The sequence below is a fragment of the Pyrus communis genome, chromosome 9, assembly GCF_963583255.1.
Source record: "Pyrus communis chromosome 9, drPyrComm1.1, whole genome shotgun sequence".
Taxonomy (NCBI): Eukaryota; Viridiplantae; Streptophyta; class Magnoliopsida; order Rosales; family Rosaceae; genus Pyrus; species Pyrus communis.
The window spans coordinates 22,014,754-22,030,043 of record NC_084811.1 but is presented as its reverse complement, the minus strand read 5'-3'; the positions used below and the strand labels follow the sequence as shown (position 1 = coordinate 22,030,043).

The 15,290-nt window shown below is 35.6% G+C and overlaps 1 protein-coding gene across 1 annotated transcript; it reads left to right on the top strand.

Annotated features, from left to right (window-relative positions):
- The first annotated feature begins 8,088 nt into the window (after positions 1 to 8,088).
- On the top strand, positions 8,089 to 11,278 carry LOC137745091 (FT-interacting protein 3). Its single transcript, XM_068484965.1, has 2 exons — positions 8,089 to 8,124; positions 8,406 to 11,278. The coding sequence occupies exon 2, from the start codon at positions 8,518 to 8,520 to the stop codon at positions 10,840 to 10,842; it is 2,325 nt and encodes a 774-aa protein (XP_068341066.1). The 5' UTR covers positions 8,089 to 8,124; positions 8,406 to 8,517; the 3' UTR covers positions 10,843 to 11,278.
- The last annotated feature ends 4,012 nt before the right edge of the window (positions 11,279 to 15,290 follow it).

Here is a 15,290-nt window from a genome sequence, read left to right as displayed (position 1 = left end):
TATATGTGTTTTATTGTACTTGGCTCAATGTACTATATCAGACATCACATTTGCTATGAATCTTTTGTCAAGATATAGCAATATTCCTACAAGCATTCATTGGACATGTATTAAAAGACATCATGTGTTACCTTAAAAGTACAATGGATATGAGCTTATTCTATCCCTATGCATCTCCGAGTGGATCCAACCTCCTAATCCTCGAAATGTTGTCTGTCTTATTGATTGTACTTACGCTGATTATTTATCTAACTAGCATATGGCGCATTCTCAAGTGGGTTATGTCTTTACCATTGGAGATATTGCAATATCTTGGAAATCGACCAAACATAATTTGTTTGTGACGTTTTCAAATCAAACTGAGATTCTAGCCCTAAACGAAACAACGACATGAGATATTTTGTAAACTGCTCATGGATTTTTAATTGAGGGGATTTTTAATATGTTGCACAACATGGTTTTGAGTCCCATCTCCTCCATCTGAAGCCATCTTCATCATCATCTCATCATTATCATCATCATCATCATCATCTTCTCATCATGATCATCATCATCTTCTTCTCTCTCTTTTCCCCATCTAGAATTACCATCATCTTCCCAATCTCTCTTTCCCATTAAAAAAAAAAAAATTGTAGGAAATATTTTCTTGATGTTGGTTTTGTGTTCGGATGGATAACGATCAAATTCGGGTCCATAATTGAAGCAACGAGAATTTCAATTTGATTTCATGTTTGTTCAATTTTTTTTATTTCATATTTCATTTATTTATTTCTAGATTTCTTTCAATTTTTTTTTTCCACAATCGAGTTTAGCTTCCAAATATCGTTCAATTTATTTTTCAAACTTTTCTTCTTTTTTAATTTTTTTTTGTGTGTGGGAGACGAGAAGCTCGAAATTATTTCATCAATATATTTTTGGTTTTGAATCCTAACCTAGTTGAGTTATCTACACCACACACTGAACAAATATCCCAAACCTATCATACCAATTTTTTAGCCTAACCAATGGGCCCTTAGGGTTGAAGTTGTATTCTGCTCACACCATCAAAGGTATTCTCGTCATACTGAACTCATAATTCACAAAGCACGCTTTGATTGGGCTTAAATTCCCTAAACCCTATCGTTATTTTTCATAAACAACATGAAAGCAATTGAGATGTCTTAAATTTCTTCATCATTCCCTTCATGCCCTTAATACGTGATTAGTGGATAAAACATAAAAGCTAGACTATTGATCTACAGTAAAGATTTATTAGGCATTGCAAACGGTACGGCTGCCATTTGCAAGGCCATGAATGCCTTTTACGTAGAGAGGAGAAATCCCATAAACGCACAAACCCCATTAAATAAGGGATTTGAGTTTCCATACTTCATAGATCTTATGTGCAATTTAGTTATTTGATAGAGACGTGCATGACTTAGGAGTGTATTAGTATTGGGCTTTTGTGGCCAACTTTGATAGAGAAGGGGCTCCAACATGCTTGCACTAAAAACAAAAAAATGGTCTTTGTGTACAAAATTAAGAACACAAATGAGGAGTTTGTGTCTTTGTGAACACTAATAGAGCGAAACAATGCACATTCAATATAGGGCACCAATGTAAAAAAAAATAAGGGATACAAACACATTATTAGGCACGAAAACCAAGCAAAGTGGGACATTAACCTTTGGTTTGACAACTTTTTGACTGAACATGGACACAAAAGGACTTTTGTGTCTATACATAGGCTTCATATACATAATTGTATGTGTCCTACTTTATAATTGTAGACACAAAACCTTATTTTGTGTGTACACATGTGAACGGCACATGCCAAATAAATATTATTAATTAAATATATATAAATGTGTGGTCAGAATGGCTTTCGTGCGTTTACACAAGCTACCAACTTCTATTTAACATGTATGTTTCTCAAAGGTTAATACACTAGCACGAACCTTTATTCTATCTTCAAATTCTCTACATTTTTTTTAAGAAATAATGAAGCCCCATTTTTTTATTTTTTTCTGTAATCAATTATTCAATCACAAGTTAAAAAACCCAAAGTCATCTACTGGTTTAACCAGTTCAAATAGTAGAACGATATGTGAACTTTTAGCTCAAAACAATGGTTTTGCCCTTGACGTCATTACCAGACCACACTTGACTTTCAAGGGCTAAAACGTTTGCCTGCGCTATATGTCCTAGGCCTTTAGGCTCATACACATATCAAGGCATCCTTCAGGCCCATGATATCTCATTCTTGCCACTGTGAATTCCCCGGCTCAAGGAGGCCTCCTTGGATGTCATTCCGCTAGCTTCTTGCGAAGTGTGATCTGCAATACGCTTGTAATACCCAGAAAATTTAAATATATGAATTATATATTCATAATTATGAATATGTGAGAAAAATCGAAAATAAATCGATTTACAGTTATGAAGAATTTAATCGAGAACTTTTAAAGTTTTGTTTCCAGAATTATTATAATTTACGGGTTTATATTATTGAGATTTTATGTTATTTTTGGAAATTTTTTATTAATTCATTTGAGTTTAGTTTTAAATTAAATTAGTGATGAAGTTTGAAGTTTGGGAATTAATTATTTACAATCTGAAGATCGAAGTCACAATTTATATTTTTGAATAGAGCTCGATCTCACGAACTCATAGATGCAAACCGTTCGTGAAACGAAGTTATAATCAAGAAGTTATTAACATTTAAAGTCAAGGACAAAATGGTCAATTTATTTTTGAGAAGGCTCCAGACTTCTTTGAGCCAAATTTGGGGAAAGCCAAGTATGTGGCTAAGATTTAGGGAAGAAAAGAAGGGACGATTGTGATGAGAAGGGGAGAAGAGAAAGGAGAGAAAGGAGAGAAAGGAGGGAAAGGATGGGGGGAGGGGGCCAATGAGAAACAGGAGAAAGGAGGGGAAAGGAAAGGAAATAAAAAAAAGGTAAGGGAAATAGATCCCCTTGAGGAACCTTGGCCGGACTCGGTTCTATCTCCCAACTCCGGCCACCAAGGACGGCGAGATTGGTGTCAAAATGATCCTTACCTTGAGGCCAATCGATCCCTCCATCAATTCCACCCTAACTTTGATTTTACAAAACCCACATCTGAGGGTGCGACGGGTTTATCTTCAAATCAACAAAACCTAAAACAATTTCCTTCAACCACCACCACCACCACCAATAGGCTCCCCTCAACCTCAGGAACAAAGCCCATGTATTGGTTGGGGCATCGGAGATGTTTTGGAGTTGAATAAAAAAACCCCCCAAAATCAAGGGTTTCCGACGGTTCGAGTGTGATTTGAGCTGTTTTCCGGCCAAATTGGACTTGGCTGCAGGTATAAAACTTGCTCCACTCATTGAGATCTACTTTAGTGTAAAATTTGGTAATTTTTAGAAATAGTTGATTCTTCCGGCGAGCCGGGATGGCCGGCAGCGGAAGGTGCGGAAGCGCACGGCCAGGGAGCCGATGTTGCTATTTTCATGTAAATTTCGATATTCTGAATCTATAATTGGTAGCCATTTGATATGAATTGGATTATAAAGGTTAGTGTTGAATATGGTGGTTACTAGAATACGTTTGGGAATTGGTAAATAATGAATTGTGAACTACGAATGATTTGATCCCTGTTTAGGGTACGTAGGTAGTCTAACGAGATGTTAGATGCAGCCATAAAACAAGTAAGATTAAATAATCAAGAATTAATTTCTGTTAAGAAGTTGAGTTATTAGAAGTAAATTTTGAATTAATAGAAAGCCTAGGCACATGCCTTATAAATTAATTATGTTTATGTTTATGTTTATTGAGAGGGAGTTAAGGAATTTAAATAAAGAATCGTGATTTAAAATTTTGCAAAATAAAGCAAAGTTTTTGGGCTGTCACCAATATCATTTCCCGAAATTAATATTTTCGGGCCGGGGGCGTGACAACGCTAGCATAACATATCAGTCTGCTTAACATGGAATGCGGCTCCACCCCTTAGTTACCTCTGAGGAGTCTCTCCTATAAATAGCCAAGTCAAATAAGGAGATTGGTAATCGGCATTTACTACTTAGAATTCTCTTTGTTCTTGTTTCTCTCAAAATATTTCTAACATAGGCATCAAATGCCTTTGATAGACACCCTTCTATTTTTTTTCTCGAGTGTTCATCAATTAGGCTAACGACATAATTTGTTTTGTATGTGTTATTTTGTCAATCCAACCTTGGACGGAATTTGCATCCACAATAAGCTATACCATTTATACATGTAAATTCATCAGTTAGAGATGTGAGTTTTTGGAAGCAAACATAATGTACTTCATGTTTGACCCACTCTAAGGGTAAGCGACTATATTTAGGTGTTTAGATACTTACTGAAAGTGCTTAGGAAAAATGAGTTCAAGAGTCCTTGATTCCTTTCGAGCTTCAAACTCCAGATGGGAAAATGTAACATTTTAAGAGAAATGTTTTAGATAATTAATAATCAACCCAAATTTTAGAGTTGAGTAAGGAGTGTTATTTATTACTCAAACTTTGGTTCGAAATGAACTAGAAATTGCTTGTTGGGAGTCAAGTTTGGTTGAGTTGATAGGTTATGACTTAAAACAAGGGGTGTGCTATCCACACACCCCATTTTACTTCTCACACACTCTTTGATAATTTCTGTCCGTTGAACTTCTTCAATTCATTCGATTTGACGGTCGAAAATTAAAAAAGTGTGTGAGAAGTAAAATGGGGTGTGTGGATATCACACTCCTAAAACAATTAAGGCAAAGAATGCAGCTGGCCATGCTTAAGCATATATTTTATTTGTTAATCTCATTACAAAATCGATCTTATAATCTCCTAATTTAATTTAGGGATGAAACTAGCAAGGGCGTTTTAGTAAAAAAATCCTAAAACTTTCCAAAATGGCTAATAATAATTTCTTGACAACAAAAGCAAATTCTTAGATAGATAAGAGGCATGTTCTAAGAAAATTTTAATTACAAAAAATACGTAAATCAAATAAAATAAAAAAAATTAGAACATGCTGAAGGCATTTTGGTTTTTTTTTCCTAAAGTTCATTTTTCCACTTCTTTAACGTTTCGAACTTTAAAAGAATATGTAGAGTAATCATAAGAAGACTAAATTTGTAGACAAAGTTTTGGAAACTAAAGGATATGGAAGTTAATGATTGATTAATTACTTAAACGTTGATAAACGTACTTATTTCTATTGGTAATACATAATTTAGTTTGTAAATTTAGTCTTCTTAGCATTACCCTAATATGTAATATGATTTTAAAACTAACAATGATTTCTAAAAGTATAACTAAAACTATGGTAAATTACACAAAACTACCTCAACTATGGGTCGAACCACAATCTCATACCTCATATTTTAATAATTACAATGTCATACTTTATTTTACGAATTTATTGTAATGTCAGACCTACGTTAGTTTTTCTATCAATTTCTCTATTAAATAAATTGGGTTAAAAAATTAATCAAATATTAAAAATAAAAATAAAATCATTTAAATATTTTTATAAAAAAGTGGGACTCACCCCTACAGACCCATCACCCTCACCATTCTTTCTCAGTTCATTCTACAAAATTTAGTCTCCTTAACATTACAGTACTACTATATATTTATATTAAGGGACGAAGATTTGAGCTAAATAATAAAATAGGATAATCATAATATTTAATATTAGACTATCTACGTAAGCCAAACTTAAAATGTCCAACGTATAAATAAATAAAAAAGAATATCATTAAATTAGAATTGTATAATAAAAGATATTTTATTAACTTCAATTAACAAACTTGTTGATCTATGTAAACAACCACCTTATTCTATGGTCTTGTTAAACGGTAAAAGCCCATAGAAAGTTCCTAACTAGGTCTTGTGATCGGGCCCAAACAAAGCCACCTGAACTTAACCCACCAATTGACAACTAATAAGAACGCATAGAAAGATCCCACCATGACCACCACCTCCACATGCTTAAATAGTCCGACAGGGAATCCAAAGGGCACATTCTGAAAAGACATCTCATCAATTCTTTCACTCCTACCATTGTTTTCATATATAATATATTATAATAATAACATAGTAAATATTATAGACAAAGATTGACTACCCTCCCACTTCCAATATTCTCATGTTTTGTGTGATCACGATTAAACCACGTCACCATTTTATATTATTTTTTTAATAGAGATAATAAGACAAAAATAAATAGTAATATAAAATATTGACGTGACTTAACCGTGACCACACAAATAGAGGACACCGGAAGTGAGAGGGTAGACAATCCTTGTCCAAATATTATTCATCCAACCAATCAAAGTAGCATTTTAATTGTTTTAATTACATAAAGTTTTTTTATTCAAAAAGAAAAACTTTACCAAAGTTGTGAAACAACACAACACCACAAATTAAGATTCAAAATTTTGGGATTTTATCCTGGGTGTTGTATTTTACTATTTTAAAAAGAATACTATGCAAGAATATTAATTTGAGGTTTAAGAATAACGGGATGATTGCATACATTGGTTAAGCCGATTGGTAAGACTAGTGTGTTCATTCCTGTGCTAGAGTCCTTTTTGTTGGTGATAGTTATCTCACATTGACAATAGAACTTTTGCTTTAATAACCTAAATAATAGTTATCCTAGAAAAAGAATCCGACGATGATCTTTTTCCCTCACTCTATCCCACCTGTGATCCCATCTTTTGTGTGCATTATCACACCCATTTTGTCGTAATAAAAATTAAAAATTACTCAACATTGACATTTAATGTTATCGATTATTACTACGGGTTAGAATTAAATGACCTCTTACGTTATGCATGCACATTATTCTTACATTCTGTTGAATTTCATCTCAAGTCATCTTGTAAACCCCCCAAAAAAAAAAAAAAAAAAAAACCTATTGTTCTGTAAAAAGGAAAATAAAAAACAGTATTCCTAATTCCTATCACAAAACCATATGCGGACACACGTGAGAGGTCCGACAGCAGTCCTACACACGCTTGATCCGTCCGTTTTCCAACCTGAACCCGAAACCGGATCATCTGTACGAGAATTTCAAAGACTTATTCATTATACATCGTATGATTAAGAATTATTTTTTAAATATTTTTATTTAAAATTAAATATAAACAACATTTAATAAAAGTTTACTGTAACAATATATAATGAATAAATAATTCACAAATCTTTAGAATCTTTACTAAAAGAACTCGATGATGACCTGTAAGCCTCACTCCCACCACTATGAACACCAACGGAGAGAGAAAGAGGAGAGAGAAAGAGGAGAGGGAGACCCACCAACACACAGAGTGAGTAAAAGCATTAAAGAAGAGAAAAAAAAGAGAGACTGACTGCTCTCTCTCTCTCTCTCTCTCTCTCTCTGTATCTCTTCTCACATATTCAACCGATCCCACCCAAAAGCAAAAGCTCTCTGCTGCTTTGCTTCTCTCACCTTTTCTCTCTCTACCCCTTCAGCGGTTCTCTCTCTAGAATGGAAGAGATTGCTTCTTCTACTTCTTCCTCCTTATCTCTTTTTGATTTCTCACTCTCACCAAACCCAATGAAACCCTCCTCCGCCGCTTCCATCTGAGAAGCATTTTTATATTTATTTTCCATTTTTTTTTTTTTTTGAAAGATGAATGCTTTTGGGTTTTTGGTTTTTTCTGTGAAGCCCTGCTGATTCATCTTCTTCCTTCTCAAGAGGTAAACTTTCTCTCTCTCTTACCGTTCCCCTCCGCCGACATTGTTAGTTTTTTATCTGACGCTCTTTGTTGTGCTCTCGCTTCTGTATATTTTTCTTTTTTCTCCATCTTTTTACTCTATTTTATTTATTGGGAAATCTGAGGAAAACAAAAGAGAAAATTTTGGAAACTGAAAAGCTAAGTTCCTAATAGGAAAGTAATGTTCTGGATTTAGTCATAAATATTTTTGCTTTTCTGGGTTCACTGTAAAGGAAAATTTAATTTGGTATCACAGCATGCTTTGTTTTTCACTTTTCGTCATTTTCTCGGCAGCCAAACACATTATATGAAAAGCATTTTCGATTTTCTCACTGTTCTGTTTATGCTTTCTGACTCTGGGTTGTTGTGGTTTCAGATCGGAAGCTTGAATTTCTCCGCTGCTTCGGAAGGTTACTCTTTAAACCCCAATTTAAAGATCTAAGTTCTTCTAATTTAGTTTCAATTAATTTAATTAATATTTAATTAATGATTTCAGATGTCTATGCGTTTTGTTTGCATATGTTTTCCGTTTTGAGTTCTTAACATGGTAATTTGTAGTCTTTTATTTGTTTAGGTAAGATAATGCGGTTGGTGTTTTGAATATTCCGGGAATTTTGGTCGCTTTCCTTGACTAGGCTTTTGGTTTTCCTTATACCTAACGGCTACTTAATTTTGTTTTTCCATGTTTTAGGTTTCTGGGAACATTTGAATTAATTCAAAACTAGTTCCTTAACCTCATTTAATCCAACTGTTCAACTTCAACTTCATTTTTGCCTGGGCATCTCTGGTATCGAACCCGAAATATGCAGAGACCTCCCCCGGAAGACTTTGCTTTGAAGGAGACCAAACCCCACCTCGGTGGGGGGAGGATCTCCGGTGACAAGCTAACGAGCACGTATGACCTCGTTGAGCAGATGCAGTACCTCTATGTCCGGGTTGTTAAGGCAAGGGACTTGCCCGCGAAAGATGCTACCGGTAGCTGTGACCCTTATGTCGAAGTTAAGCTTGGGAATTACAAAGGCGCGACTCGACATTTTGAGAAGAAGTCAAATCCGGAGTGGAACCAAGTTTTCGCCTTCTCAAAAGATCGTATTCAGGCTACGGTTCTTGAGGTCATTGTGAAGGACAAGGATCTTATGAAGGATGATTTCATGGGCCGTGTTTCTTTTGATCTGAACGAGGTTCCAAAACGTGTTCCTCCTGATAGTCCTCTGGCACCTCAGTGGTATAGATTGGAAGATCATAAGGGGAACAAGGCAAGGGGAGAGCTGATGTTGGCTGTATGGATGGGCACCCAAGCTGATGAAGCTTTTCCTGAAGCATGGCATTCTGATGCTGCCACAATTAGCGGAGCTGACAGTCTTGCAAATATCCGATCAAAGGTGTATCTCTCTCCTAAGCTTTGGTATTTGAGGGTTAATGTGATTGAAGCTCAGGATTTGATACCGAGTGATAAGGGTCGGTATCCTGAAGTTTATGTGAAAGCTATACTTGGAAATCAAGCTTTGAGAACTAGGATTTCTCCAAGCAGGAGCATAAATCCTATGTGGAACGAAGATTTAATGTTTGTAGCATCAGAACCATTTGAGGAGCCCTTGATTTTGAGTGTGGAGGACAGAATTGCACCTAACAAAGATGAAGTTTTGGGGAGATGTGCAATTCCTCTGCAGTATGTGCCCCGAAGGTATGATCATAAACCTGTTAACACTAGCTGGCACAATCTTGAAAAGCATGTTATTGTAGAAGGGGAAAAGAAGAAGGAAATCAAGTTTGCAAGCAGGATTCATATGAGGATCTGTCTGGAAGGTGGTTACCATGTCCTTGATGAATCAACATACTATAGTAGTGATCTTCGACCGACAGCAAAACCATTGTGGAAGTCCAGCATTGGGATCCTTGAAGTGGGAATTCTGAATGCTCAGGGGTTGATGCCAATGAAGACCAAAGACGGGAGGGGTACAACAGATGCGTATTGTGTAGCGAAATATGGGCAGAAATGGATTCGAACAAGGACCATTATTGATAGCTTTATGCCCAAGTGGAATGAGCAGTACACATGGGAAGTGTTTGATCCTTGTACTGTCATAACAATTGGGGTGTTTGATAACTGCCATCTGCACGGGGGAGAAAAGGCTGGAGGGGCCAAGGATGCAAGAATTGGGAAGGTAAGGATTCGTCTCTCCACCCTCGAGACTGATCGGGTTTACACACACTCGTACCCGCTTTTAGTTCTGCACCCAAATGGTGTAAAGAAGATGGGTGAAATTCATATGGCCGTGAGGTTCACTTGCTCTTCTCTGCTTAACATGATGCACATGTACTCACAGCCCCTGCTGCCAAAAATGCACTACATTCATCCATTAACTGTAAGTCAGCTTGATAACTTGAGGCACCAGGCCACTCAGATTGTGTCGATGAGGCTGAGCCGCGCTGAGCCACCGTTGAGGAAAGAGGTGGTCGAATATATGCTGGATGTGCGCTCCCACATGTGGAGTATGAGAAGAAGCAAAGCTAACTTTTTCAGGATTATGAATGTTTTGGGTGGGATAATTGCTGTTGGAAAATGGTTTGATCAGATCTGCAACTGGAAAAACCCCATTACTACCGTACTCATTCACATCCTCTTTATTATTCTGGTCATGTACCCGGAGCTCATATTGCCTACAATTTTCCTCTACCTCTTCTTGATTGGAGTTTGGTACTATAGATGGAGGCCAAGGCACCCTCCTCACATGGACACTCGTCTGTCTCATGCAGATTCTGGACATCCCGATGAACTTGATGAAGAATTTGATACATTCCCTACTTCGCGGCCTTCTGACATAGTGAGGATGAGATATGATAGGTTGAGGAGTATTGCAGGGAGAATCCAGACAGTGGTTGGCGACTTGGCTACTCAAGGGGAGAGGCTGCAGTCTTTGCTGAGCTGGAGAGACCCGAGAGCTACTGCACTATTTGTGCTTTTCTGTCTGATTGCAGCGATTGTTCTGTATGTTACTCCGTTCCAGGTTGTGGCTCTTCTTGCTGGATTTTATGTGCTGAGACACCCAAGATTCCGTCATAAGCTTCCTTCTGTGCCGCTGAATTTCTTCAGGAGGTTGCCGGCTAGAACTGACTGCATGCTGTGAGGAAGACCGTTTTATTTATTTTGAGTTGCCTTTGAGTAGCAGGGCATTCTACTTTCCGCCATTTCGTGTTTAGTTAATGAAGAAGATGCGGTACCTCGTTGAGCTCTTCCGTTTTGAATGCGTAGCTGCGACAAAGACCATGGAGAACGTGAGGCTTCCGGTATGCTGTATTTAGACCTCGTCTTGAAGGTGGTAGTTTTTTTAAAAAATTTCAGTTAATTATGCCGTCAAATGGAAAAAACTTTATCTAAGGTGACTAGTTTATGTTCATTTGTAATTTTGTAGGCTGTGATTGGAATGCTGAACCGTTATGTGCTTAATTACATCTTCAGTATTTTTGTTTAACTCATCTTTTGTAAAGTTCTTTGGGTCGAACGTATTGCTTTCGATGTCTTTCGTGTCGTGATTTCGAACGTGTTGCACATGACGTGTGGGAATGAACAATGAATCGTATAGAACATTGTTTGGCTCCCCATCACGATTTACGAATGATGCATTCGTCGTTTTCTGCAAATCATTGTGACGTGCGTCCAAATTATTTGATTAAATGCATAAAAAGAGAAGTTTGTGCACATGCTAAAGTGTAATTTATTTGTAAGGAAGAATGACTCGGTCGAGTAATGATCGGGATATTTTCAATTGTTTACGGATAAGATAGCTTTCACAAGATGTAGGCTACCTACCCTTTGTGGATGCTAAACCAGAGGTCTGGTTTAATTGAATTTGAACGTGTGTGCGGGTTGGTATGATTTTATGGACACAGATCTGTCGCGTAAATTTATTACTATAATATGGTCATCTGGAATTTGGTGACAGCGATATAATATTATATTATGTATAATGTATATGTGTATATATTTTAAGAACCGGATCCCCTCCTGCTGAGCTTAGGAGGCTAAGTTTCCTGAACAAATTATACGGATTATTGAAATTTGATCCAACGGTTATAAATAGGGGGTTCTTCTAAAAGTTATAATAATTACAAGTTGTAATTATTATAACTTTTAGAGCGGTTCTCTGTTTGTAGCCGTTAGATTAAATTTCAACGGTCTGTATCATTTGCTCATGAGGCTCAGCCTCCTAAGCTTAGGAGGGGATCCGGTTCCTATATTATATAGCATAATGATTATAAATGCTTGTGATAATGGTGTATTTCTGTATTTGGATAGTGATGCAAATGGATAACCAAAAACAAGGACAGTTGAAATTTGACCTATTTAATTCGAGTTGGTCTATTCTAGTTAGTTAGAAAATTCAAGTAATGGTGACAGACAAAGATTGCTCTTGCAGTTTTATCTCTTTTTCGTCTCCCTAATGTTTTGTTTCAAGAATCATGTCAATATTGGTTAGGTCACTTGATTTACCGTCATGAGGCTTTTCAGTCTAATAATATCATGTTCTGTGTAAAATTTTTTTTACTTGACAATATATTATTAGACTAGAGGTGACGGTGACAATAAATTCATTTTATACAGTTTACTATTTTGCTTCTAAATTCGATCCCCGTGTAAAATGAACAAAGACTGAATAAATGTGGGGAAAAGTAAAATGTAAAATGTTAATATTTCACCCTGTTTACCGGAGACTGTTTAATGTTCAACTGCAATTGTTTGACTGCTAGGAGCAGGACCATATCAGAGATTCAGGGGGAGGGGGGACCTCTCTATTGTTTTATTTAACCAATAACCCAATTTATATTCGGCTCCGGAATGTTGTTTGGACCACATTATTCGCCTTTTTAATGCATATAGGTTCGGGTTCATGTATATGAGAGAGATGCTCATCAAGGGGTTCAATAAACGAATGAGGATCATCTCTAGATCTTTTTTGTGAGGATTTTGAAGATCATTCAATTACGTCCGTTCATTGTATATCGTGCTATTAGAAATTATAGTAAATTTTTTTTTATTTAAAATTGAATATAAACATTATCTGTTGAAAACTGGCCACACGATGTACGATGAATGGATATGATTGGAGAATTCCCAAGATCCTCACAAAGAGGATTCGGAGAGGATCCTCATTCTCAATAAATATGGTCTAGAGACTAGGTTTCGTTTTCCTTTGGTTTTTATACCTAATGGGGCCTTAGTATAAAATGACTTGTTTAGACTGTTTTTCAAATGACTAGCAATGCTTTTAGAAAAAAAATGTTTTTGCTTTCCAAAAGCATTTCAAGTGCTTGTATGAAACATCAGTTATGTGCTTCTTGTATGAAGCAATTTTTCAGGATTCACGTGCTAGTTTTATGTTTCCAAAATTATTTTCACTAAAATCACTTTTAGCTATTTTAAAAGCACTTCAAAATGATCCAAAAGTTTGGAACTTCTCTTCTAAAGAAACAGCACGCGTAGAGCACAAAAATTTTCGGAATTCAGTCGATTTTTTCGAGTTTTGTCATCGAGTCATTTGGTTGAGCACTTGATGGGCTTATGAATAATTGCCAAGCCATGCTATTAGTTGAGGCATGCTGACATTTGTCCAGGTTGTTTAGAAAAAGAAAAGCAAATGTCATCTAACCATGTGCTTTTCTAGAAGCACTTTTATGACTCAAAGCACTTTTAAGGAATTGAGAATAAGTGATCGAACTCGCCATCAATAATAGTCGAACCTAGCTACCTATAAGTGAGAGGGATGATATTTAGACTATAGTAGTAGCAGAACTCAGTAATTGTCCGGTGCTAGCAGATCTCATATCTCTTACTTGAAGCAACTAAGTTTACATATAGGTGACTAAATTAAAAAGTTCGATATTTTGACCGAAAACATGAACAACTTTTCTTCATGAGTAACCTTTAATTTGGACAAAATAAGAAATTATCATTTATTTCTTTTTTCAAAATACGTATAATATGATGAATAATCATATCTAAGCGGACCAAGCCAATCCTCCTTATAAAACGAGGTCTATGTTTCTTCATTTTAGAAGACAAGGAAATAAATTGATAATCTCCAACTCTTTGATCAGAGTGACACTTGGAAGATTTACAAGATAGATAGTGTATTTCTGTAAAACCGTGTATGAAAGTAGGCATTGCACAATGGTTAAGGATGAACGTGAGACCCAAGTCACACCTTTATTTTTATAGACTTCCGAACCAATATTTCTAGGGAATGTGGCGCCTATGGAATGGCATTGACACGTCAATATCCAACGATGTGTTATTTTTTTAACACAACTTTCATATTTATGGAAAAGAATCTTCTTTGTGGGGATTTAAGGAATCAATCAATCATGTCTGTTTATCGTAAATCGTGCAACTAATTTTTTTTATGTACTATTTATATTCAATTTTAAATTTTAAATGATTTCTGACTGCATAATGTACAATAAACGGACATGATTGATTGATTCTCCAAATCCCTACAAAGAGGATCTCGATAGGATCCTTTTCCCATATTTATATTGGGATCAACACCTCGAATTACCTTATATTAATTAACACTAGCATTTGCATACACACTTTGTATGTATGTACACATTTTTTTTTAGAAAATGAGAAGGAGAGAGGGAGAGAGAGAGAGAGAACGTGTAGGAGTGGAAGGTTTTGTTTTTGGTTTTTTATTTATTTATTTTTTATTTTTTAATATTGAAGGTATTTTAACATCATCTATAGGTGAGACTTCAATAAAAAAAAATAAAATTTGGGCTTGTGAAATTTCATTATTGCCCATCATTTTTTTTTTGTGATAGAAGGTTAATTTGTCTTTTCACCCTCTTTTGATTGACAAAGAAGGTTTCATTAATTAGTAGAGATATGTCATTTTTTTTAATGGGCTAGAAATTCTAAAAGTTTATCCTATTTTGCTTTATGTTTAGGTCAATTTTTACCCGAACACTTGGCTACTCAAAAATGAGTAGAAACTCCTACTAAAAAATCTTAGTGTTTTAATCACAGAGCTTTGTGCTTATGATCAGAACCGTTCATACAATGAATCACACTGTAAAGATCTATGCAAAAAATACATTAAAAATAAGGTTGTTTAGTCAATATATTGTAGCAAATACATAGACGGTTTGTAATGCTTTTACCCATACCGTTCATTTGTTTTCAAATAATTTGATGACTAAACGATCTTATTTTTAATTATTTTTTGTAGAAACGATCTTTATAGGGTAATTTATAATTTGAACAGTTCTGATTATAAACACGAAGTTCTATAAACTGACAACAAACAATTTTGAAAAAATTTTGAGTAGGAATTCCTACTCATCTTTGAGCAACCAAGTATTGTTCTTTTTACATGGTAGTTTCGTTAAAATCTAGCCCCACAAAGACATGCCAAAACGAGTTTGGTCCAAATTGAGGAGTCCAATATGGAACGACCCAATATAAGTTATACTTCACTAAATTACGCCTAAATTAGTATCGAGTTTCAAGGAATAATGAAATTGTTTTTTTTTAATAAACGATATTATGTACATTAAGGACGAGCTTAATCTCACA